General features: G+C 47.7%; 1 protein-coding gene across 1 annotated transcript in view; it reads left to right on the forward strand.

The window, feature by feature from the left end:
- LOC144685681 (ectonucleoside triphosphate diphosphohydrolase 2-like) overlaps positions 1-25,572 on the forward strand; it is a 57,366-nt gene that overhangs the window by 13,690 nt on the left and 18,104 nt on the right. Inside the window, exons 2-4 of the mRNA XM_078550465.1 lie at positions 18,769-18,886; positions 20,073-20,223; positions 23,409-23,568. Coding sequence (XP_078406591.1) covers positions 18,769-18,886; positions 20,073-20,223; positions 23,409-23,568 — 429 coding nt within the window. The remainder of the gene's footprint in view (positions 1-18,768; positions 18,887-20,072; positions 20,224-23,408; positions 23,569-25,572) is intronic.

Consider the following 25,572-nt stretch of genomic DNA (forward strand, 5'->3'; position numbering starts at 1 on the left):
CACACACTGACTCTCACTGGGGTACAGTTCCACACACACTGACTCTCACTGGGTTACAGTCCTGCACACACTGACTCTCACTGGGGTACAGTTCCGCACACACTGACTCTCACTGGGGTACAGTTCCACACACACTGACTCTCACTGGGATACAGTTCCACACACACTGACTCTCACTGGGATACAGTTCCACACACACTGACTCTCACTGGGGTACAGTTTCACACACACTGTCTCTCACTGGGATACAGTTCCACACACACTGACTCTCACTGGGGTACAGTTCCACAGACACCAAGTTTCACAGAGGTACGGGATCCACACACACTGACTCTCACTGGGGTACAGTTCCACACACACTGACTCTCACTGGGGTACAGTTCCGCACACACTGACTCTCACTGGAGTACAGTGCCACACACACTGACTCTCACTGGGGTACAGTTCCACAGACACCAACTCTCACCGGGGTGAGGCTTTCACACACAGTGACTCTCACTGGGGGACGGGTTCCACACACACTGACTCTCACTGGTATACAGTTCCACACACACTGACTCTCACTGGGGTACAGTTCCACACACACTGACTCTCACTGGGTTACAGTCCTGCACACACTGACTCTCACTGGGGTACAGTTCCGCACACACTGACTCTCACTGGGGTACAGTTCCACACACACTGACTCTCACTGGGATACAGTTCCACACACACTGACTCTCACTGGGGTACAGTTCCGCACACACTGACTCTCACTGGGGTACAGTTCCACACACATTGAATCTCACTGGGGTACAGTTCCACAGACACCAAGTTTCACAGAGGTACGGGATCCACACACACTGACTCTCACTGGGGTACAGTTCAACAGAAACTGACTTTCACTGGGGTACAGTTCCACACACACTGACTCTCACTGGGGTACAGTTCCGCACACACTGACTCTCACTGGAGTACAGTTCCACACACACTGACTCTCACTGGGGTACAGTTCCACAGACACCAACTCTCACCGGGGTGAGGCTTTCACGCACAGTGACTCTCACTGGGGGACGGGTTCCACACACACTGACTCTCACTGGTATACAGTTCCACACACACTGACTCTCACTGGGGTACAGTTCCACACACACCGACTCTCACTGGGTTACAGTCCTGCACACACTGACTCTCACTGGGGTACAGTTCCACACACACTGACTCTCACTGGGGTACAGTTTCACACACACTGACTCTCACTGGGATACAGTTCCACACACACTGACTCTCACTGGGGTACAGTGTCACACACACTGTCTCTCACTGGGATACAGTTCCACACACACTGACTCTCACTGGGGTACAGTTCCACACACACTGACTCTCACTGGGTTACAGTCCCGCACACACTGACTCTCACTGGGGTACAGTTTCACACACACTGACTCTCACTGGGGTACATTTCCACACACACTGACTCTCACTGGGATACAGTTCCACACACACTGACTCTCACTGGGGTACAGTTTCACAGACACCAACTCTCAGTGGGGTACTGTCCCACATACACTGACTCTCACTGGGGTACAGTTCCACACACACTGACTCTCACTGGGGTACAGTTCCACACACACAGTCTCTCACTGGGATACGGGTTCCACGCACACCAACTCTCATTGGGATACAGTTCCACACAAACTGACTCTCATTGGGGTACAGATCCACACACACTGACTCTCGCTGGGGTACAGTCCCATACACATTGACTCTCAATGGGGTACAGTTCCACGCACACTGACTCTCACTGCGGGTACAGTTCCACACACACTGACTCTCACTGGGGTACAGTCCCATACAGACTGACTTTCGCTGGGCACTGGGGTACAGTTCCACAGGCACTGACTCTCATTGGGGTACGATTCCACACACACTGACTCTCGCTGGGGTACAGTTCCACACACACTGACTCTCACTGCGGATACAGTTCCACACACACTGACTCTCACTGGGATACAGTTCCACACGCACTGAATCTCACTGGGGTACAGTTCCACAGACACCAAGTTTCACAGAGGTACGGGTTCCACACACACTGACTCTCACTGGGGTACAGTTCAACAGACACTGACTCTCACTGGGGTACAGGTCAACACACACTGACTCTCACTGGAGTACATTTCCACACACACTGACTCTCACTGGGATACAGTTCCACACACACTGACTCTCACTGGGGTACAGTTCCACAGACACCAACTCTCACTGGGGTGAGGCTTTCACACACAATGACTCTCACTGGGGGACGGGTTCCACACACACTGAATGTCACTGGGATACAGTTCCACACACACTGACTCTCACTGGGGTACAGTTCCACACACACTGGCTCTCACTGGGTTACAGTCCCGCACACACTGACTCTCACTGGGTTATAGTCCCGCACACACTGACTCTCACTGGGGTACAGTTCCACACACGCTGACTCTCACTGAGGTACAGTTCCACACACACTGACTCTCACTGGAGTACAGTTCCACACACTCTGACTCTCACTGGGGTACAATTGCACACACACTGACTCTCACTGGAATACAGTTCCACACACACTGACTCTCACTGGGGTACAGTTCCACACACACTGACTCTCACTGGGATACAGTTCGACACGCACTGACTCTCACTGGGATACAGTTCCACACACACTGACTCTCACTGGGGTACAGTTCCACACACACTGTCTCTCACTGGGGTACAGTATCACACACATTGACTCTCGCTGGAATAAAGTTCCACACACACTGACTCTCACTGGGCTACAGTTCCCCAGACACCAACTCTCATTGGGGCACGGGTTCCACACACACTGACTCTTACTGGGTTCCAGTCCCGCACACACTGACTCTCACTGGGGTACAGTTCCACACACACTGACTCTCACTGGGGTTACAGTTCCACACACACTGACTCTCACTGTGGTACAGTCCCACACAGACTGACTTTCGCTGGGCACTGAGGTACAGTTCCACAGGCACCAACTCTCATTGGTGTACGATTCCACACACTGACTCTCGCTGAGGTACAGTTCCACACACACTGACTCTCACTGGGGTACAGTTCCACAGACATCAGCTCTCACTAGGGTGTGGGTTCCACACACACTGACTATCACTGGGATACAGTTCCACACAAACTGACTCTCATTGGGGTACAGATCCACACACACTGACTCTCGCTGGGGTACAGTCCCATACACATTGACTCTCAATGGGGTACAGTTCCACATACACTGACTCTCACTGGGGTACATTTCCACACACACTGACTCTCACTGGGCTACGGGTTCCACACACACTGACTCTCACTGCGATACAGTTCCACACACACTGACTCTCACTGGGGTACAATTCCACACACACTGACTCACACTGGGATACAGTTCCACATGCACTGAATCTCACTGGGGTACAGTTCCACAGACACCAAGTTTCACAGAGGTACGGGATCCACACACACTGACTCTCACTGGGGTACAGTTCAACAGACACTGACTTTCACTGGGGTACAGTTCCACACACACTGACTCTCACTTGGCTACAGTTCCACAGACACCAACTCTCACTGGGGCACGGGTTCCACACACACTGACTGTCACTGCGGTACAGTTCCACAGACACCAAGTTTCATAGAGGTACGGGATCCACACACACTGACTCTCACTGGGGTACAGTTCCACACACACTGACTCTCACTGGGGTACAGTTCCGCACACACTGACTCTCACTGGAGTACAGTTCCACACACACTGACTCTCACTGGGGTACAGTTCCACAGACACCAACTCTCACCGGGGTGAGGCTTTCACACACAGTGACTCTCACTGGGGGACGGGTTCCACACACACTGACTCTCACTGGTATACAGTTCCACACACACTGACTCTCACTGGGGTACAGTTCCACACACACTGACTCTCACTGGGTTACAGTCCTGCACACACTGACTCTCACTGGGGTACAGTTCGGCACACACTGACTCTCACTGGGGTACAGTTCCACACACACTGACTCTCACTGGGATACAGTTCCACACACACTGACTCTCACTGGGATACAGTTCCACACACACTGACTCTCACTGGGGTACAGTTTCACACACACTGTCTCTCACTGGGATACAGTTCCACACACACTGACTCTCACTGGGGTACAGTTCCACAGACAGCAAGTTTCACAGAGGTATGGATCCACACACACTGACTCTCACTGCAGTACAGTTCCACACACACTGACTCTCACTGGGGTACAGTTCCGCACACACTGACTCTCACTGGAGTACAGTTCCACACACACTGACTCTCACTGGGGTACAGTTCCACAGACACCAACTCTCACCGGGGTGAGGCTTTCATACACAGTGACTCTCACTGGGGGACGGGTTCCACACACACTGACTCTCACTGGTATACAGTTCCACACACACTGACTCTCACTGGGGTACAGTTCCACACACACTGACTCTCACTGGGTTACAGTCCTGCACACACTGACTCTCACTGGGGTACAGTTCCGCACACACTGACTCTCACTGGGATACAGTTCCACATACACTGACTCTCACTGGGGTACAGTTTCACACACACTGTCTCTCACTGGGATACAGTTCCACACACATTGAATGTCACTGGGGTACAGTTCCACAGACACCAAGTTTCACAGAGGTACGGGATCCACACACACTGACTCTCACTGGGGTACAGTTCAACAGAAACTGACTTTCACTGGGGTACAGCTCCACACACACTGACTCTCACTGGGGTACAGTTCCGCACACACTGACTCTCACTGGAGTACAGTTCCACACACACTGACTCTCACTGGGGTACAGTTCCACAGACACCAACTCTCACCGGGGTGAGGCTTTCACACACAGTGACTCTCACTGGGGGACGGGTTCCACACACACTGACTCTCACTGGTATACAGTTCCACACACACTGACTCTCACTGGGGTACAGTTCCACACACACTGACTCTCACTGGGTTACAGTCCTGCACACACTGACTCTCACTGGGGTACAGTTCCACACACACTGACTCTCACTGGGGTACAGTTTCACACACACTGACTCTCACTGGGATACAGTTCCACACACACTGACTCTCACTGGGGTACAGTTTCACACACACTGTCTCTCACTGGGATACAGTTCCACACACACTGACTCTCACTGGGGTACAGTTCCACACACACTGACTCTCACTGGGTTACAGTCCCGCACACACTGACTCTCACTGGGGTACAGTTTCACACACACTGACTCTCACTGGGGTACATTTCCACACACACTGACTCTCACTGGGATACAGTTCCACACACACTGACTCTCACTGGGGTACAGTTTCACAGACACCAACTCTCAGTGGGGTACTGTCCCACATACACTGACTCTCACTGGGGTACAGTTCCACACACACTGACTCTCACTGGGGTACAGTTCCACACACACAGACTCTCACTGGGATACGGGTTCCACGCACACCAACTCTCATTGGGATACAGTTCCACACACACTGACTCTCACTGAGGTATAGTTCCACACCCACTGACTCTCACTGGGATACGGGTTCCACACACACCAACTCTCATTGGGATACAGTTCCACACACACTGACTCTCACCGGGGTACAGTTCCACACGCACTGACTCTCACTGGGGTACAGTTCCACACGCACTGACTCTCACTGGGGTACAGTTCCACAGACACCAACTCTCACTGGGGTGCGGGTTCCACGCACACTGACGCTCACTGGGTTACAGTTCCACACGCACTGACTCTCACTGGGGTACAGTTCCAGAGAGACAGAGGGCCATGGATGGGTAAGACGGAGGGGATTGAGGAAGTTGGGGAGAAACAGAGCTTAGACTCGAGAAAAGATTTTCCAAATAATGCCTGGTTCTTTAAGCCGTCAAGAACTGTTCACCCCTCAGTCCCCCCACCATCGTCACTCACTTGCCCCCTCAATTCCAAATCTGTTTCACCCTGAAAGCAGGTCAGCACTCTCTGTGTGTGGGCGTCTCATAATCTCCTCCCCCCACCCCTCCACCCAAAACCTTCAGGAGATCAGGGTCCTGACTGTAACTTCCTGCACTGCTCGAATCTAGACAGGGTTGCTGCTGGAATAAAGTGAACACCTAACCTTCCTGCAACGTATTCCATTGCAAACTTACCTTTTGAGCGGGAATGTGGTGACTGAATGTGGTGGTTCACTGATGACATAAACTTGGAAGTATTGTGAACTGTGAAGAGGATAGTAAAATTGGTACTGTGAAAGGGGTTTTATTGTTAGAGAGGTTCAGTTCAGAGGTTGTTGATACAACAAGAATTAACATTCAATGGGCAGTGGTAGGTAAAACAAGACAACCGTTTTGGGTGTGCAGAGCTGAGGCAGTGTGAGATCAAAAGGCAGCTGCAAGCCTCCAAATGACTCCACAGGAACCAAAGTAATAAAAGCCTCATTTTGAATTTGTAAGGTGAAAACGCTTTGCCTGGTGTCTGGTTAAGTCTATGGGTTGCTGTTGCCTTAATGGAGATTAGTTTGGGAATTTGTTAAAAGTTATGATCATAGTAATTTGTAGCCATGTGTATATATTTCACTTGTGTAAATTAATAAAATGTTTCATTTACTTAATATAAAACCTCTCGAGAACTGGCGGTATAATTCTTGAATTTAGAGTTGCATCTCAAACATTATACTTAAAATTATAGGTTATGACAGTTGTTTAAAGTTTCTCTCTGGGATTTAAAAAAAAAACTCAGCTTTGCCAACTGCTCGGTCATAACATACACCTCCCAGGACATCTTGCTCCAGGTGCACCTGTTTTCTATCCGACTCTCTATCAGTCATTCCCAAGGGTATGCCAATGCCATTGTGACTCCTGGCTTCACTCAATAACTACTCTACATGCATTTAATTACAGCCTAAGACTGATGCTTCTCAAATTTCAAGCCAATAACACCCCAATTATTGTGGGTTCCACTTCTGACACCAATCTGTAAGGATTTTGGTTTTGGGAGCCATAAATACATGATAGGCAGCCGAATATTTGTAGGTAATTTTGAAGTAGCTTATTAAGTTTATTCAGAAGCAACTGTTTAGATATGATGCATTAGCTGAATAGAGAGGAAATGTATAGGACTTACGACAATGGAGAGCAGTTCACTAATCCCAGAGGTCGAATTGACACTTGGCACAGAGAGCATTTTGCTCTCTCATCAAAGTGTTCTGAAACTCTTCCTCCGTCTTTCTCACTATTCCCTGGTCCATTGTTCATGTGAAGAAGGCAGCTTCCTGTCGAGGACTAACCCGATCTCCAAGTGCTCGTTAATGTACTTTATTTCTAGGAGCTGGTAGTTGACCCGATGTCAATCACTTGTTTGAACCTTTCTAACCAATGAATACAGGACAGATACCCAAGATGCCAGGATGGTCACCTCCCCACTGTCTGTCACTTAGCTCAAGGTCACTTTTTAGTTTGCCTCCTGCTGAGGGTCATTTGATAGCCCTTACCAGACATTTGTATGGACTAAAGGCACTTTCCTACTGATTAAGGAATGTTAACATGGAAGTCTGAACCACGAAATCTCGACATTTCATGTTTTTCCAGAAAGACAAAGAAAACAGTATTTCTGCTGAGGTGGCTCTTATGTGATGCCAAGCAATCCCAGGACAATTCTGAAAGATATCATTTCTTAAAGCTCCCAATTTCTTGCACACTCCTGACTGCTCTCCCACGGTCTACCCTCTCTAAACCTGAGGAAATCTAAAACTCTTTTGTCCATGTGCTAATTTGTACCAAATCCCACTTTCCTATCTCCCCCGTGCTTACTCAACCACCCTGGCTCCAGGTTAATCAGCGCTTCAATTTTAAAATTCTCATTCTTGTTTTTAAATCCCTCCTTGGCCTCATCCCTCCCTATCTCGGAATCTCCTCCAGCCCCACAACCCTCCAAGATCTTTGCTGAGTTCCTCTACTTCCGGACTCTTGAGCATCCCTGATTTTAATCACTCCCCCTTTGGTGACCGTGCCTTCAGCTGCCTGACACCTAGGGTGGAATTTTACACCAGCGGGTCTTTACAGACCTGCCAAAGTCAATGGACTTTTGCACGGGCTGCTGCATTTTACTTCCCCACATTCTCGACAGGGAGGTAAAATTTTGCCCTGAGCTCTGAAATTCCCTCACTCGCCCTCTTTAACTTTCTATCTCATTTTCCTCTTTTCAGACACTCCTTAAAGCCTGCCTCTTGGAGCATTCTTTTGGTTAGCTGACCCAATGTCTCCTCATGTGGCTCAGGGTTATACTCTGTTTTAAAATGTTCCTGTGAAGCACCTTGGGGCATTTCACTATGTTAAAGTCACTATGAAAATATAAGTGATTGCTGTTAGCTGTTGTAACCTGGGTGTGGCTCAAAAAGGTCTGTTTATGTGAATAGAAGCTGTTACCACACAGTCTAATGGTGAAAAGAGAGTGAGCATTAACAGTGCTAAAGTTGGAAATTTGGTATAAGTGGGGAAGGAGATTTTTTGCCTCCAAATACCTGTAGCAAAAATTGAGGAAGTAAGCATTTAAAGTTTTTGTCTACTGCTTAGTGCTTAGAGAAAGAAAAAAAAGTTGGCAACAGACTAAAAACTAGTTATAAATAAGAGAATTTGGACTAAGATATGACAGAGCAGATTGTGTGTTGGACTGCAGTATGTGGGTGTTTATAAACAGTGAGTCTGTCCTGAGTGAACACATCTACAGTGGACAGAATTACCTGGAAAAACTCAGCAGGTCTGGCAGCATCGGCGGAGAAGAAAAGAGTTGACGTTTCAAGTCCTCATGACCCTTCAACAGGGTCAGAGTTCTGTTGAAGGGTCATGAGGACTTGAAACGTCAACTCTTTTCTTCTCCGCCGATGCTGCCAGACCTGCTGAGTTTTTCCAGGTAATTCTGTTTTTGTTTTGGATTTCCAGCATCCGCAGAAGTTTTTTGTTTTTACATCTACAGTGGACATTTCTGTCTTGAATCTCTGGCTCAGAGTCACAGCTCAAATGTGAATCAGAGATACTCTGACACATGGGGGAGGAGAGTACTTCATAAGAGACTGTTAGCTGAAGCTGGAGTTCATAGAGTTGAATGCAAATTATTGACCTGGTTCAAATTTGTTAGTATAAACACTGTGGCTACAAGAGCAGGTCAGAGGCTGTGAATTCTGCAGTGAATAACTCACCTCCTGACTCCCCAAAGCCTGTTAACCATCTATAAGAAACAAGTCAGGAATGTGATGGAATACTCCCCACTTTCCTGATGGAGTGTAGCTCATGAGGCTTGACACCATCTAGGACAAAGCAGTCCACTTGATTGACACCCCATCCACCACCTTAACCATCTGCTCCTTCCACCACCGACGCACAGTAGCAGCAGTGTGTACCACCTACAAGATGCACTGCAGGAATTCATCAAGGATCCTTAGGCAGCACATTCCAAACCCATGACAACTACCGTCTCAAAGGCTAGAAGGACAAGGGCAGCAGATCAATGGGAACACCACCACCTGGAAGTTCCCCTCCAAGCCACTCACCATCCTGACTTGGAAATATATCGCCGTTCCTTCACTGTCGCTGCGTCAAAATCCTGGAACTCCCTCCCTTTACAGCACTGTGGGTGTACTACACCACATGGACTGCAGCAGTTCAAGAAGGCAGCTCACCACCACCTTCTCAAGGGCAACTATGGATGGGCAACAAATGCTGGTCTAGCCAGCAACACTGAGAGCCCACGAATTCATAAAAAAAACAATGAGGTGAATGGGTAAAACTGTGACAACTGGATTTCACTATAGGCGAATATGAGGTCATCCACTTTGAACAAAAAAAGGATTGAATAGAAGACTTTCTAAATGGTGAAAAGCTGGATATGGTGGAGGTTCGAAGAGACTTGGGGAGTCCAGGTACATAGATCATTAAAATGCCCTGAACAGGTACAGAAAATAATCAAAAAGGCTAATGGAATGCTGGCCTTTATATTGAGAGGACTGGAATACAAGGAGGTAGAAGTCATGCTTCAGCTATACAAAGCCCAGTTAGACCCACACCTGGAGTTACTGTGAGCAGTTCTGGGCAGCATATCTCAGGAAGGATCTATTGGCCTTGAAGGGAGCGCAGTCTAGATTTCTCACAATAATACCTGGACTCCAAAGATTAAATTATAGGAAGGAATTACACAAACTAGGGTTGCATTCCTGGAATTTAGAAAGTTAAGGGGTGATTTGATTTATTTTTTCAATATATTATGGGGAACAGATAGGGTAGATGGAGAGAAATTATTCTCAGTAGTTGGGGAGTCCAGGACTTGAGGTATTAAGTCTAAAAATTGGAGTCAAACTGTTCAGGCCTAAAATTGGGAAACACTTCTACACACAAGGCTTGAGAGGAGTTTGGAACTCTCTTCTGAAAATGACAACTGATGTGAGATTATTGTTGAATTTAAATCTGAGATTGATAGATTTTAAAGGTATTAAGGGGTATGGGGCAAAAGTGTGTATATGGAGTTAGTTTGCTGATCAGCCATGATCTCATTGAATGGTGAGATAGATTCAAGGGGCTGAATGGCCTCCTGCTGTTCCCATGTTTTTATAAATATTGCCCTGTACACCATGGAAAATTCCTCTGCTTGTCTTCAACACAGTGTCATGGGAACCTTTATAACCACCTGAGAAGGTAGACAATTTAATGTTCATCCAAAGACAGTACCTCCTACAGTGCAGCACTCCCTCAGTACTGACCCTCCGACAGTTCAGCACTCCCTCATTACCCACCCTCTGACAGTGCAGCAATCCCTCAGTACTGACCCTCTGACACTGCAGCACTCCCTCAGCACTGACCCTCCAACAGTGCAGCACTCCCTCAGTACTGACCCTCTGACACTGCAGCACTCCCTCAGCACTGACCCTCCAACAGTGCAGCACTCCCTCAGTACTGACCCTCTGACACTGCAGCACTCCCTCAGCACTGACCCTACAACAGTGGAGCACTCCCTCATTAGTGACCCTCTGACACTGCAGCACTCCCTCAGCACTGACCCTCCAACAGTGCAGCACTCCCTCAGTATTGACCCTCCGACAGTGCAGCATTCCCTCAGTACCGCACTGGAGTGTACTCTGGTTTAGACTGCTCGCAGGAACACTATTGATCAAAAAACTACCAAACTGCAACATATTAAAGTGTCCTTTGTTCTATGGGTGTAGCTGGCAGATGTTGTTCAACAAACTGGATACTGCCTGCAGCGAAATGGCAGCCAGTTACAGGGGCAATGGCTTCTATTTACTGTGAGATATGATCCCTGCAGAGTAATGCAGAAGTGCAGCGGAGTGTTGCGTGATAGAAAGGGTTTGCTGAAACCGAAAGAAAGAATTAACAAGACACTTGTGGGGTCGTTGTTGTTATATAGTGTAGAACTTTGGTACATGCTGGACTATATTACTGTAGAACAAAGAGATTTCAAGGGCGTGTGCTCTGCCCGCTCCCTTCGAGGCCCAAAATGCTGTTCTGGCAATTGGCATGTCAGGAGCATCATGTCTTTGAAGATAAAATCTAAGGCATATTGGCACATAGTCAAACCACAAAGGAAGCTTAATCTAAATATTTACAAAGACCTGGCCAAGAGACAAGGACAGGAAAACAAATTAGTCACAGGAATTGCTGAAGAAAAAGGAACTGTATTACACTACGCCTTCACTCACAGCCATGCCTTTGCAGATATATACAGATTTGTAAGGATAACACAAGTTACAAAATCTTATACTCTAATCTTCACAGAAAGTATACAGCCCATGTAAACCAAGAGGCGACTTGTGGTCGGATACACTACATTCCAAGATCAAGTGACAGAGCCTTTTTTTTGGCAAAAATATACTTTATTTATAAAATATCTTCAATCACATTCCAAACCATTTCAAAAACACCATTACAAGGGTACAATCCGGTTAAAATTTTGCAAAATGTATCACCAGGTGCATCAGTACAAACAATATTACAATCATTTACAGCCTTTCATTTTGAGCTGTACAGCCCGAGGGGCCATCAGTATGAGGGCGATGTTGGGCACGTTTTTTTCCCCCTTTATCTAGAGGCTTGTACATCGCGTCCCTGCGGACACGATCCATTTTTGACCTCCAGATAAAGCGGAAGATGGCTCGAGTGATCGCCACCATGCAGGAGTGTGGAATGGGCCAGACCTGCGCCACGTACAGCAACAGCGAGAGTGCCTCACACCTGATGACCAGGTTTTTACCCGCAATGGAGAGGGAGCGTCGCTCCCACATGCCCAGTTTCCTTTTCACCATAGACACTCGCTCCTTCCAGTTTCTAACGCATGCCCTGGTCCCTCCGAACCATATCCCCAGCACCTTCAGGCCGTCGGCCCTGACAGTGAAGGGGACAAAGGATCGGTCAGCCCAGTTCCCAAAGAACATGGCCTCGCTCTTCCCACGATTTACCTTGGCTCCCGAGGCCAGTTCGAACTGGTCGCAGATGTGGATCAGTCTGCGCACCGACAGCGGATCCGAGCAGAAGACGGTGACATCGTCCATGTACAGGGAGGCTTTTACCTGAGTGCCTCCACTGCCTGGGATCGTCACTCCTCTTATGCCCGGATCCTTCCTGATGGACTCGGCAAAGGGTTCTATGCAACACACGAAAAGAACAGGCGAGAGAGGACAGCCCTGCCTGACTCCAGATTTAATCGGAAAGCTATCTGTTTCCCACCCATTGATTGAGACTGCGCTATTGATGTTAGTGTAGAGCAGTTGGATCCAATTTCGAATTCCCTCCCCAAACCCCATTTTGGAGAGCACATCCACCATGTAGGTGTGCGATATTCTGTCAAAGGCCTTCTCCTGATCCAAGCTGATGAGGCAGGTATCCACACCCCTGTCCTGTACATAGGCAATCGTATCCCTGAGCAGCGCGAGGCTGTCAGAGATCTTCCTGCCCGGCACAGTGCAGGTCTGGTCAGGGTGAATCACCAATTCCAGAGCGGATTTGACCCGATTGGCGATGACCTTGGACAGAATCTTATAGTCCACATTCAACAGTGAAATGGGTCGCCAATTTCTAATTTCCTCCCTTCCCCCCTTGTGCTTGTAGATGAGGGTGATGATGCCTTTCCTCATGGATTCTGACATACTACCGGCCAGGAGCATACTCTCGTACACTCCTAGCAGGTCTGGGCTGATCAAGTCCCACAGAGCCGAATACAACTCCGCCGGCAAGCCGTCGCTTCCGGGAGTTTTACTCTTCTCGAAGGACTCAAGGGCCTTAGTCAGTTCATCAGGAGTTAGCGGTTTGTCCAGGCTCTCCCGCGTACTGTCGTCTAAGACCTCCGTGATAGAGGACAGGAAGGACTGGGAGGCCGTGCTGTCTGAGGGCTTCACGTCATACAATCCGGCATAAAAGGATTTGCTGATCCTCAAAATGTCGGACCGTGATGACTTTACTGAGCCGTCTTCTTCCTTCAGGCTGCTGATCACAGAGCTCTCTCTGTGTACCTTTTGGAAGAAGAAACGTGAGCACGTCTCATCCTGCTCCACGGAGCGGACTCTGGAACGGAAGATGATCTTGGAGGCCTCCGAGGCAAAGTGCGAGGCTTGCTGGCTCTTCACCTCTTGGAGATCCTCCTTGACATCGACCCCCATCGACTGCAACCGGAGCAGATTCTGCATATTTTTCTGGAGTCGGGACATTTCCCTCTGTTCCTTTCTAGCTTTCTGGGTGCCTTTGAGGATGAAAAACCTCTTGATGTTTCCCTTGATCGCTTCCCACCAGTGTGTCAGGGACTCAAAGAGGGGTTTCACGGTTCTCCAACCTTTGTGATCCCTCTTGAGCTCCTCAATGTTCTCTGGGGTCAGCAGTTGCACATTTAGCTTCCATGCCCCCCTGCCCACCCTCAGGTCCTTCTCTAAGTGGCAGTCCGCCAGTAGGAGGCAGTGGTCAGAGAAAAACACCGGCTTGACGTCGGTGGATCTGACTGTGAATGCACGGGACACAAACAGGAAGTCTATCCTGGAACGAATGGACCCGTCTGGCCGTGACCAGGTGTATCTACGCTGCGCTCCGTCTGCAGGGTTGCTGAAGACGTCGTGCAGCTTGGCATCCTTAACTGTTTCCATCAGGGATCTGGACGTAGCGTCCAATATGCTGTCGGCCCTGCTGGATTGTCCAGCTGCATCGATGATGCAGTTGATGTCACCGCCCAGAATGACCGGCCTGGAGGTCGCCAGCAGCAGTGGGAGCTGCTGAAAAACCTCCAGCCGCTCAGCCCCTTGTGACGGGCCATATACATTAATTAACCGGAGTGGAGCGTTCTTGTACATTACGTCTGCTATGAGGAGGCGCCCGCCCACCACCTCCTTAACCTCGGAGACGGTGAAGTTGCCTCCCCGCAGCAGAATACCCAGGCCGGAGGAACGAGAGTCGTTTCCGCCCGACCAGATCGATGGCCCATGGGACCACCATCGTGACCATTGCCTGTAGGAGCTGAGGTGCGGTATCGCACACTCCTGCAGAAACAACAGGTCAGCTTTGACCTTGGCAAGGTAGTCCAAGGTCGCAACACATCGCGTAGTAGATTTAATGCTACGCACATTTATGGATACAATCTTTAAACCCATTTTAAAGCATTTTTTCTCCTACCAAACCCATTGTCTCTGAGAGTCCCAGACCTTTAGTCTGCTCCTTCATACCTGTAGTGAGCTCAAATTCCTTCACTTTGGATGGGCTGAGGTAGATCTCCTTGGCAGTGTTCTGCTCAGGTGGCATCTGGGGGCTCGCATAGAGAGCGGGTTTTGAGATGACCTTTGCTGGAGAAGCTTCTCCAAAACTCACCCCCTCTGGGGTGTTGCTGTTCCCGGCTTCTTGGAGCTGGGGTGCGATGATTGCCTCACTGCTCCCCGATTCCAGGGGCTGTGGTGCACTGGCCTCCTCAGGTTGCAGGCAAAGTTGGGGTGCGCTGGTCTCCTTGTTGTCCCCAATGTTCTGGAGCTCGGGTGTCTCGTCCTCCAATGCCCTGGAGCTTTGCCGCCGCTTCTGTCGGTGCCGCCCTGGCACTTCTTCATCCGAAGAGCTGCTGCCTTTGTCATCCATGTCGGATGGGAGACGCCTCTTGCCACTTGTCTGGGAAGTGGCTTTGCTTCTTCTTCGCTCCTTCTTCCTTTTAGCTCTCTTCACCGTCTGCCACTCCCCCTGCTGCTTTTCCACTGCTGCCTCCTCCTCCATTGATTCACTGTCCTGAGGACTGGGAGGTTCAGGGGGTAGTGCTGCTGGTTGGCTATCTGTTGCCTCAATCTTTTCCTCCACCTTGTCTCTCTCTGTGTCCTCCTTTGTCCCGTTGAGCTCCCTGGGGGCCTTGGTGGTTGGAGTGACACGAAGCATTTCTTCTGCTTCCCCCTCGTTGGCTTTGGCTGCCTGTGCGTAAGTACGGCAGCGTTTGGGGCAGGTCCTGTAGAGGTGACCTGCCTCGCCACACAGGTTGCAGCACTTAGCCTGTTTGCAGTCTTTTGTCTGGTGCCCTTCCTGTTTGCAGATCTTGCAGAGGGAGGCACTGCAGTTGGCCGCCACATGACCAGCCTTGCCGCATGAGCGACAATGCTTGGGTTGCCCAGCGTAGACCAGGTAGCCACGGTTTCCCCCGATAGCGAATCTGGAAGGAGGGTGGAAAATGGCTCCCTTACCGTCAGTCTTTAGCGTGACCTTAAACTGGCGTTTGCCTGTCCAGATCCCCAACTCGTCTCGAATCTCGGTGCCGCTCCCCACCTTATCGAAGTACCTGGTGAGGAAGGTGACCACGTCGGCGACAGGGACGAAGGGGTTGTACAGATGCACCATCACCACACGTTCCTGTTGCAACGGCAGAGAAAAGAGCGGCTCCGCCGTCAGGATCTTCATCTCCGGCAGGTCTCTCTTCTCCTCGAACACCCTTAGGAGCTGGACGCAGTCTGCCACCCGCTTGAACGTTACGTCGAAAAAACCAGCTTTGGGGAAGTCCTGCAGGGATAAGACCTCCGGAGCTTCAAAGCCGCATGGCTTCAACAGGATCCTCCTGGCGAAGAAGACCCGATCCATAGGTGATCCTCCTTCGCTGTGACTCGGACGGTGTTAGATAACCCATGGTATGGATTTCGATTGGTTATAGCCTTTGCTTCCCGACCTTGCCTTGGCAGGATCATGGTGTCTCCCCTGCCAGGTAAGTGACAGAGCCACCCAAACAGATGCTATGGATCTCTCATCAACTACCCCCAGACCCTCATCACTCTGTGAGCCAACTGGTCTCATGGAAACTCCGTCTTTCTCATCAGGGTTTCCAATCTCCATTCTCAAAGAACTCACCTTGGGATCTTCTCCCAAACGATGCTTTTTCTCGGACATCTTCAACAAGGATCCACCTCCAGGGTTTCGATCTCTCCTTCCAATGTTACTCTCCCCTGGATCGCCACGTGCACTCAAGCTTCACCTTCCATGCACTCTCCCAGATACTCAGCTATGCCAACAGACATCACTGCTTCACCTTCTGGCTTCTGGCAATCCCACTTTGCTTTAATTCTACTCCCTGCAGCTTCCTCTCTTTAATTCAGAGCCTTTTTTTAAATTATTCATTCATGGGGCATGGGCTTCACTGGCTGGGCAAGTACTAACTGTCAGTCACCATCACTGGTGCATTCTCCATGGCAACACCTCTACCAATCAGAGTCCACTTGTCAACCAATCAGCACTCTCTTCACATACAGTATAAATTGTTGTTTTCCCCTTATATTGGTATTCTTGCAAAGTGTCCTGATGAGTGCAAGATGAAAAGCTCCAATGTCTCTCTTTTTTTTCAGCAATACTCAAGTTCTGTTCTACCAAATGACTGTTCATCGTTTTCTTGGGGTTTTCCATTGTTCATATATAGACTGCGATAGTAGTATAAAGGGCAGAGAGGTAAAAGAGTTTCTGAAGTGTGCTCAGGAGAATTTTCAACAGCACTATTTGTCTGGCTCAATGAGAAATTTGGTGAGTGACAGGAAACAGAGAGTAGTGGTGAAAGGTTGTTTTTGCCCTGGAGAACGATTTGTAGTTTTGTCCCACAGGTCAGAGTTTGGAACCCTGCTTCTCTTGATCTATATTAATGAACAAGACCTGGGTGTGTAGGGCATAATTTCAAAATTTGGGGCAACATGGAAATTGGAAATCTTGTGAACTGTGAGGAGGATAGTGATAGACTTCAAGGGGACATTGGCAGGTTGGTAGAATGGGAAGACACGGGGCAGATGAAATTTAATGCTGAGAAGTGTGAAATGATTCATTTTGGTAGGTAGAATGAGGAGAGGGAAAATAAAATAGAGGGTGTAATTCAAAGGGATTCAGGGGCAGAGGGACCTGGGGGTATGTGTGCACAAATCATTGAAGGTGGCAGGGCAGGTAGAGAAAGTGGTTAATAAAGCACACAGGATCCTGGGTTTTATTAATATATACACAGATTACAAAAGCAAGGAAGCTACAGTGAACCTTTCTAAAACGTTGGTTTGGTCTCAATGGGAACACTGTGTCCAGTTCTGAGCACCATACTTTAGGAAGGGTGTGTAGACATTAGAAAGAGTGCAGAAAAGATTCACAAGAATGGGATGAGGAACTCCAGTTATGTGGACAGATTGGTAATGCTGGAACTGTTCTCCTTGTTGAAGGCAAGGCTGAGTGGAGATTTGATAGATGTGTTCAAAATCATGAGGGGCCTGGACAGAGTAGATAGAGAGAAACTGTTTCCATTGGTGGAAAGGCCAAAGACCAGAGGCGACATTTTTCACGCAGCGAGTGGCTCAGATCTGGAATTCACTGCCTGAGAGTGCGGTGGAGGCAGAGTCAATGGAGGCTTTCAAAAGGAAATTGGATTGTTATCTGAAGAGAAAATATATGCAGGGCTACAGGGAAAGGCAGAGGAGTGGGACTGGCTGAGTAACTCTTGCAGAGAGCCAGTACAGACATGACAGACCAAATGGCCTCTGTGCTGTAACCATTCTAGACTCTATGAAAACACCTAACCAGGCTTGTAGCAAACCATTGCTGTCTGGCTACACTCAGACCCACACTCACTGAACATAGCTTGCCTTGTACTGACCGTCAGCAAATGCTTTAACATACCCAACTCAGTCTCAGACCCAGACAATAAAAACCTGCATTTATATAGCATCCTTCACATCCTCAGGATAAAACAAATTGCCTTATAGCCAATTCAGTACTTTTTGAAGTGTAGTCACCACTGTAGGACACCTGGAAACAATTCAAATGTGACAAGGCCCCACAAACAGCAATGTGTTAATGAGCAGATAATCTGCGTTGTTTTGTGATGTTGATTGAGAGATAACTATTGGACAGGCCTCCAGGGTGAAGCCCCTTGCTGTTCTTCAAAGTTCATGAAACTTTGTACAGCCACCTGAGACAGCAGACTGGGCCTTGGCTTAATGTCTGATCTGAAAGATGGCAATTCTGACAGTGCAGCATTCATTCAGTACTGGAGTGACAGCCTGGACTTTGTTCATGTCTCTGGAGTGGGTCTTGAAGCTGAGAGTGTTCTTCACTGAGTCCCAATAACATAAGTCCAATGTGGCATTTATCCAGTCCAGTCCTATAGATATTTTATTTATCAACTCTGCTCTTCCTAAACTTATATATGACAAAGGCATTCTGAAGTACATTCCTTGTTTTCTGTTCCCACAGTACGGTATTGTCATTGATGCTGGTTCCTCTCACACCACCATGTTTGTTTACAAATGGCCGGCTGGGAAAGAGAATGACACGGGCATCGTGACTGAGGAGGTCAAATGTGACGTGGAAGGTAAAGGCCAACAGGCCATCCGGGAACGGCAGCTGAATTAACAGAGCATTGTCGTGAGCGCTTAGCCTCAGCAAAGGCCTTCAACAGAAACAGGCCAACCAGAGCCTCTTCACTCACCTATCCCTAGCCCCAGTAGCTCCACTGAGATTACCACAGATTCAACAACCATACCACAGGCTTGGGCCTAGAGCAGGGAAGGGGCAGAACATGATTAGATTAAATTATTTTACACAGAAAATCGTTGGCATGTGCAAGAGAAGAGGGAGCAGGTTTTGGAGAAGGGAGAAATGAGGCAAATAATTCAAAGTGGCTGAGGGTGAAATAACTGAGCAGATTGTTAGTGGAATGAGTACGGGAGATGGAGGAGGGGTAAGTTCTGGGATGGGGTATTAGCAGGTGCTGTTAGCAGGTCGGATCTACATTTGGGACAGGGACAGTGTAGAGGGAGCTTTACTCTGTACCTAACCCCGTACTGTACCTGTCATGGGAGTGTTTGATGGGGACAGTGTAGAGGGAGCTTTACTCTGTATCTAACCCCATGCAGTATCTGTCCTGGGAGTGTTTGATTGGTACAGTGTAGAGGGAGCTTTACTCTGTATCTAACCCCGTGCTGTATCTGTCCTCGGAGTGTTTGATGAGTACAGCGTGAAGGGAGCTTTACTCGGTATCTAACCCTGTGTTGTATCTGTCCTGGGAGTGTTTGATGGGGACAGTAGAGAGGGAGCTTTACTCTGTATCTAACCCCGTGCTGTCCCTGCCCTGGGAGTGTTTGATGGGGACAGTGTAGAGGGAGCTTTACTCTGTATCTAACTCCGTGATGTACTGCCCTGGGAGTGTTTTCACTTGAGGAGTTCTTGCTTTCTTTGAGCCATTATTAATCCAGCTCAAATTCAGCACAATGTGAGGCTCTGTGTTGACTGCTGGTTCAGACTGAGCTAGTCTGAGCTTGGATGGGTTGTCTGTAAATTGGATTCATTGCCCCCCTGTGGTGGGGAGGGCATATTCTTCCTCGATCAAAATGTTTTGTGAAGCCATCGAAGGTGCAATCTATGAAAGATGGGGGTTTTTGCAAACACTGGAGGGAATCACGCTGTCCTTCTCTGGGGCTGGAGTGTGGGAGGAGGTCTCCCACTCCAGGCACAGAAATTCCAAATGTACTGATGCCATGTTCAATGTCGTTCTGTAGGTCCTGGAATCTCAAGTTATGTAGCAGACCCGCCAGGAGCTGGAAAGAGTCTGAAACCTTGCCTTGAACAATCTGTGAAAACTATTCCCTCAGGGCAACATGCTGAGACCCCCCTCTACCTTGGCGCTACGGCTGGGATGCGCTTGCTGAGGTAGGTAATGCCTCTGTGCTCCTCACCAATCACTAAGACTTGTATACTCTTTCCACCAATCACCAAAGAGCCATACACTCTTTCTGCCAGTCACCAACAGGCCATATGCCCTTCACACCAATCACCAATGGTCGTACACACTCTCCACCAACCACCACAAGCCATGCACTTTCTCCACCAATCACTATCGGGCCCTAGTCATTCTCATGGTTTCATGGAACATTAGACGCAGAGGTGACATAATCCCCAAAATGCTGGCTAGATCCAGGAATTCCCATGGAACACAGACCAGAGTGCCTTTGTTCAGTTACTATTCAGCGGTGTAAAGATGTTACTGGAGAAAGGGCCCAGGAAGTACAAATTCAAATCCCAAAATGGCAGAGTAGGTATGTTACTGGATTAGTAATCCAGGCCTGGAATTCAAATTTCACTGCAGAAACTGGGGAATTTAAATTCAATTAATAAATAAAATCAGGAATAAAGGCCAATCTCAGTAATTGTGGCCATGAAACTACCAGATTGTTGTGAAAACCCATCTGGTTCACTAATATCCTTTAGAGACAGAAATCTAGTGCCCGGTCTGGCCTACATGTGACTCCAGATTCACAGCACTCTGAACTCCCTCTGAAATGGTGTATCAAGCCACTCAGTTGTATTCAAGGAGGTGGATCACCACCATCTTCTCTCTATTAGGATGGTTAGGGATGGACATTAAATGCTGGCCTTGCCAGTGACATATGCATCATGTAGAATAAAAGGAGGCTCTGGGGAGGGCCCTGTCTGTCACTGACTGGATTGTGCTTCACAATGGGGCAGATGGTGGTGCAGTGACAATGTCACTGGACTAATAATCTGGAGAGTCAGCCTAATTCTCTGAGGACATGGGCTCAAATCCCACCTCAGCAGCTAGTGGAATTTAAATTCAATTAATAAATCTGGAATTTAACAAAAAATTAGTCTCAGTAATAGTAATAACGAAACTATAATTGATTGTTATAAAAACCTATCTGGTTCATTAGTGCCCTTTAGGGAAGGAAATCTGCCATCTTTACCATAAAGGAGGTGCAGAAATGGAGAGACCTTGGTGTATACATACATAGGTCATTGAAGATGGCAGGGCATGTTGAGAGAGCAGTTAATAAAGCATATAGCATCTTAGGCTTTATTAATAGGGGCATTGAGTACAAGAGTAAGGAGGTCATGTTGAATTTGTACAAGAAATTAGTTAGCTCCACCTGGAGTATTGTGTCTAGTTCTGGGTGCCATACTTGAGGAAGGATGTGAAGACATTGGAGAGAGTACAGAGGAGATTCACAAGAATGATTCCAGGGATGAAGAACTGTAGCTATGAGGATGGATTGGAGAGGTTGGGACTGTTTTCCTTAGAGAAAAGAAGGCTGAGAGGAGACTTGATGGAGGTAGTCAAGATCCTGAGGGGTATGGAGAGGGCAAATAGTGAGAAACTGCTCCCACTCAAGAGAACATAAGAACTAGAGGGCACAGACTCAAAATAATTGACAAAAGGAGTAAATGCGATGGGAGGAAAAATGTTTTCACCCAGAGGGTGTTTGGAGTCTGGAACAAACTTCCTGAAAGGGTGATGGAGGCAGGTTCAATCAAGGTATTCAAAAGGGAATTGGATTGCTATCTGAGAAGAGAGAATGTGCAAGTTTACGGGGATGAGGCAGGGGAGTGGGACTGGGTGGAATGCTCTTTCAGAGATCTAATGCAGACTCGATGAGCTGACTGGCCTCCTTCTGCACTGTAAAGATACTGTGGTACTCTGATACCCAGTCTGGCCTGGTGGTTTCTCCAGACCCACAATAATGTGGTTGATTCTTAACTCCCCTCTGCAATGATCTCGCAAGCCACTCAGTTCAAGGGCAGTTAGGGGTGGGCAACAAATGCTGGCCTTGTTAGTGACGCCCACATCGCATGAAAGAATAAAGAAACCTCTCAGTAGCAAGAACATCCTCTTGAACTGCTGGTAACAGGTTTGATCCAACTGGCTGCTTGCTAGGCCATTTCAGAGGGCAATTAAGAGTCAACCACCTTGCTGTGGGTCTGGAGTCAGATTGAAAGGAGACTAAGAGACTGAGGGGGAGAGAGAGGGGGAGAAAATGGTGAGAACGAGAGCTGAGGAGGCAGAAAGAGAGGGGAAAAGAGGATGTAGGAGGTTGAGAAATGTAGAGAGGTGAGATGGAGACAAAAATGGGAAGGGAGCAATAGACAAGGCAAGAAAGAGGCAGAGAAAAGATAAAGATTGGGAGGGAGAGAAAAAGAGAGACTTGAGGATGAGGGGAGTAAATGTGCTGAATCCATCAGTTCCATGGGACACTCCAGATGAGGGAGTCAATGGAGTGTTTCTCAGGTTATCAACCCTCCAGGATTGGCCTGGAGACTCCAGGAATTGAAGATCAATCTCCAGGACAATGCTGTTGGCAACCTTGGAGAAAAATCATCGGGGCATTAAAAAATGATTGTTTTTTTGTCATTTGCTTTGAACATTTCTCTTTACTAGATATAAAATGAGACATAAAAGGGCTGTTTGGCTGACAGTCAAGCAACATCCAATTGGGTAGTGAGCCTTTTTGCTTTCCAATTGGTGTAGGAAGGCAGTGCATCACCAGGATGGATGTATTGGCCAACAAATGGCTGGAACACGGGGGCAAGTCATGTGATGAAACCTCCAGGAATACATTTAATCACAGTTGGTGACCCTAGTGTTTCATTCAGTGACAGCCCAGGTGGTAGGCCCAAGGAGCAGTGGTAGGCCCAGGTATGGGTGATAAGTCCAGAGATGGGTGTTAGACCAAGGGATGGGTGGTTGGCATAGGGAGGGGTGGTAGGGTCGATGGATGGGTGGCAAGCCCCTCTTCCTAAAGGACATGAGGGAGCATGTCAGTTTACACTCAGAACACTCCCCCTTGAGTCAGTAAATAATAGAGTCATGTGGGAGGCTGAGGGGGGCCATTGAGGTGAGGCCTGGAGTTTAAATCTCTCAGGGGGTGGGAGTGTGGACAGTTTCCTGTCCATCCACCACCCTACCCTAGCTCCAGCGCCCTGCTATGACACTGATCTGACCATTCATTAAGAATAGCCCATCTCTCTCCCATGATCTCGAAGTTACCAGGACAATCCCACAACACTAAGCAACCATATCCCTTATCTTTGTTTCTCCGCAGTCTAACTGATCCTGAGGCTACCAATAGGATCCTGACTTCCATTGCTACCACCCTGAGATCCTACAACTTTAACTGCCAGGGAACAAAGATCCTGAAAGGAAATGAGGAAGGGGTTTTTGGATGGATTACAGCCAACTACCTGCAGGAGAACTTCATAAAGGTAAAATGGTTGTTTTTCCAACTGGCGGGATGTTTTTATTGGAGTTTCCCAGGGATCGGTATTAAGATCTCTGCTTTTCCTGATATCTATTAATGATCTAGGCCTTGGTGTACAGGGCGCAATTTCAAAGTTTGCCTTTGACACAAAATTTGGAATCATTGTGAACTGTGAGGAGGACAGTGGCAGAACTTCAAAAGTACACAGACAGAATGATGGAATGGGTGGATAAAGTGGTAGATGCAATTTAATGCAGAGTGTGTGAAGTGATTCACTTTGGTAGGAAGAACATGGAGAGACAATATAAAATAAGGAGTACAATTCTAAAGGGGGTGCAGGAGCAGAGTGACCGGCATATGTGGATTGATCATTGAAGGTGGCAGGACAGGTTGAGAGAGCAGTTAATAAAGCATATAGTATCCTGGGCTTTATCAATAGTGATGTAAATGGAAATGATATTAAACTTGTATAAAACACTGGCTCAGCCTCAGCTGGAGCATTGTTTCCAGTTCTGGGTACCACACTTTAGGAAGGATGTGAAGGCATTAGAGAGGGTGCAAAAAAGATTCACGAGAATGATTCCAGGGATGAGGAACTTCAGTTATGTAGATAGGTTGAAGAAGTTGGGACTGTTTTCCTTGGAGAAGAGATGGTTGAGGGGAAATTTGATAGAGGTATTCAAAAATCATGAGGTGTCTGGATAGAGTAGATAGGGAGAAACTGTTCTCACTGGTGGAAAGATTGAGAGCCAGAGGGCACAGATTTAAGGCAATTTGCAAAAAGAAGCAATGGCAACATGAGGGAAAGCCTTTCCACACAGCGGGTGGTTAGGATCTGGAACGTGTGCCTGAGAGTGTGGTGGAACCGGGTGGGGTGGGGGGTTCAATCGAGCCTTTCAAAAGGGAATTGAATCATTATCTGAAAAGGAAAAATGTGCAGGTCTACGGGGAAAGGGCAGGGAAGGGGTCTAGGAAAATTGCTCCTTCAGGAAGCCAGCACAGGCACAATGGGTTGAATGGCCTCCTTCTGCATTGCAACCATTCGATGATTTGCCTTTTTTGGTTTCTCACCTCTCCTCCATAGCAATGTCAAGTCACAGGTCACTTCTTAGAGATGATCTGACAGCTAACAAATCCAATGAAAAATTTCTTTCCCAGTGCTAACTTAGTTTCTCTTTGGACTGAAGGCAGAACTCACAAATACAAGCTTTTCAAAGTGTAGAGTTCATGGCAATACAGTTATTGTTACTGCAGTAGAGTTATTGTTACTGCGAGTACCATTACTGGGTCCTCTGGGTGTAGAGGTATTAATCTGATACCATGCCCTCCGTCATGAAGCTACTAATGTATATAATATTGTTGGATTTTTTTTTTTAAATAGAGCTTTAGTCAATGGGTGTGTCTTAATTGGATTAAAACCAGTTAGCCTGGGTGCTTTGATGCAGTTAGACTGCATTTGCATTTTGTTGAATAGAGCATTTAAGAAGGGGAATGAAATCTGGCACCGAGCTAGTAGAGCCCAAGCAATGTTTATATTACTAATAAAATTGGCACTATGAAAGGGGTTTTATTGTTAGAAGAGGTAGAGTTCAAAGAGGCTGGTGATACAATGAGAATTTACATTCAAAGAGAAGTGCTGGGTATAACTTCAGCAGTTTCGTGTGTGCAGGACAGAGGCAATGTAAGATCAAAGCAACTGTAAGCCTACAACTGTCTGCAAAGGAACCAAAGTGAAAAGAACCTCATTTTGAATTAGTAAGGTGAAAATGCTTTGCCTAGTGTTTGGTTAAGTCTATGGGTTGCTGTTGCCTTAATGGAGATTAGTTTGGGAATTTGTTAAAAGTTATGATCGTAGTAATTTGTAGCCATTTGTATATATTTCACTTGTGTAAATTAATAAATGTCTCATGTAGTTTGATATAAAAACCTCCTGAGAACTGGTGGTTTTATGCCTGAATACAGAGTTGCATCTCAAACATGCCAAATGAAAATACTGGTTATGGCAATT

The sequence above is a fragment of the Cetorhinus maximus genome, chromosome 10 (assembly GCF_964194155.1).
Source record: "Cetorhinus maximus chromosome 10, sCetMax3.hap1.1, whole genome shotgun sequence".
Classification (NCBI taxonomy): Eukaryota; Metazoa; Chordata; class Chondrichthyes; order Lamniformes; family Cetorhinidae; genus Cetorhinus; species Cetorhinus maximus.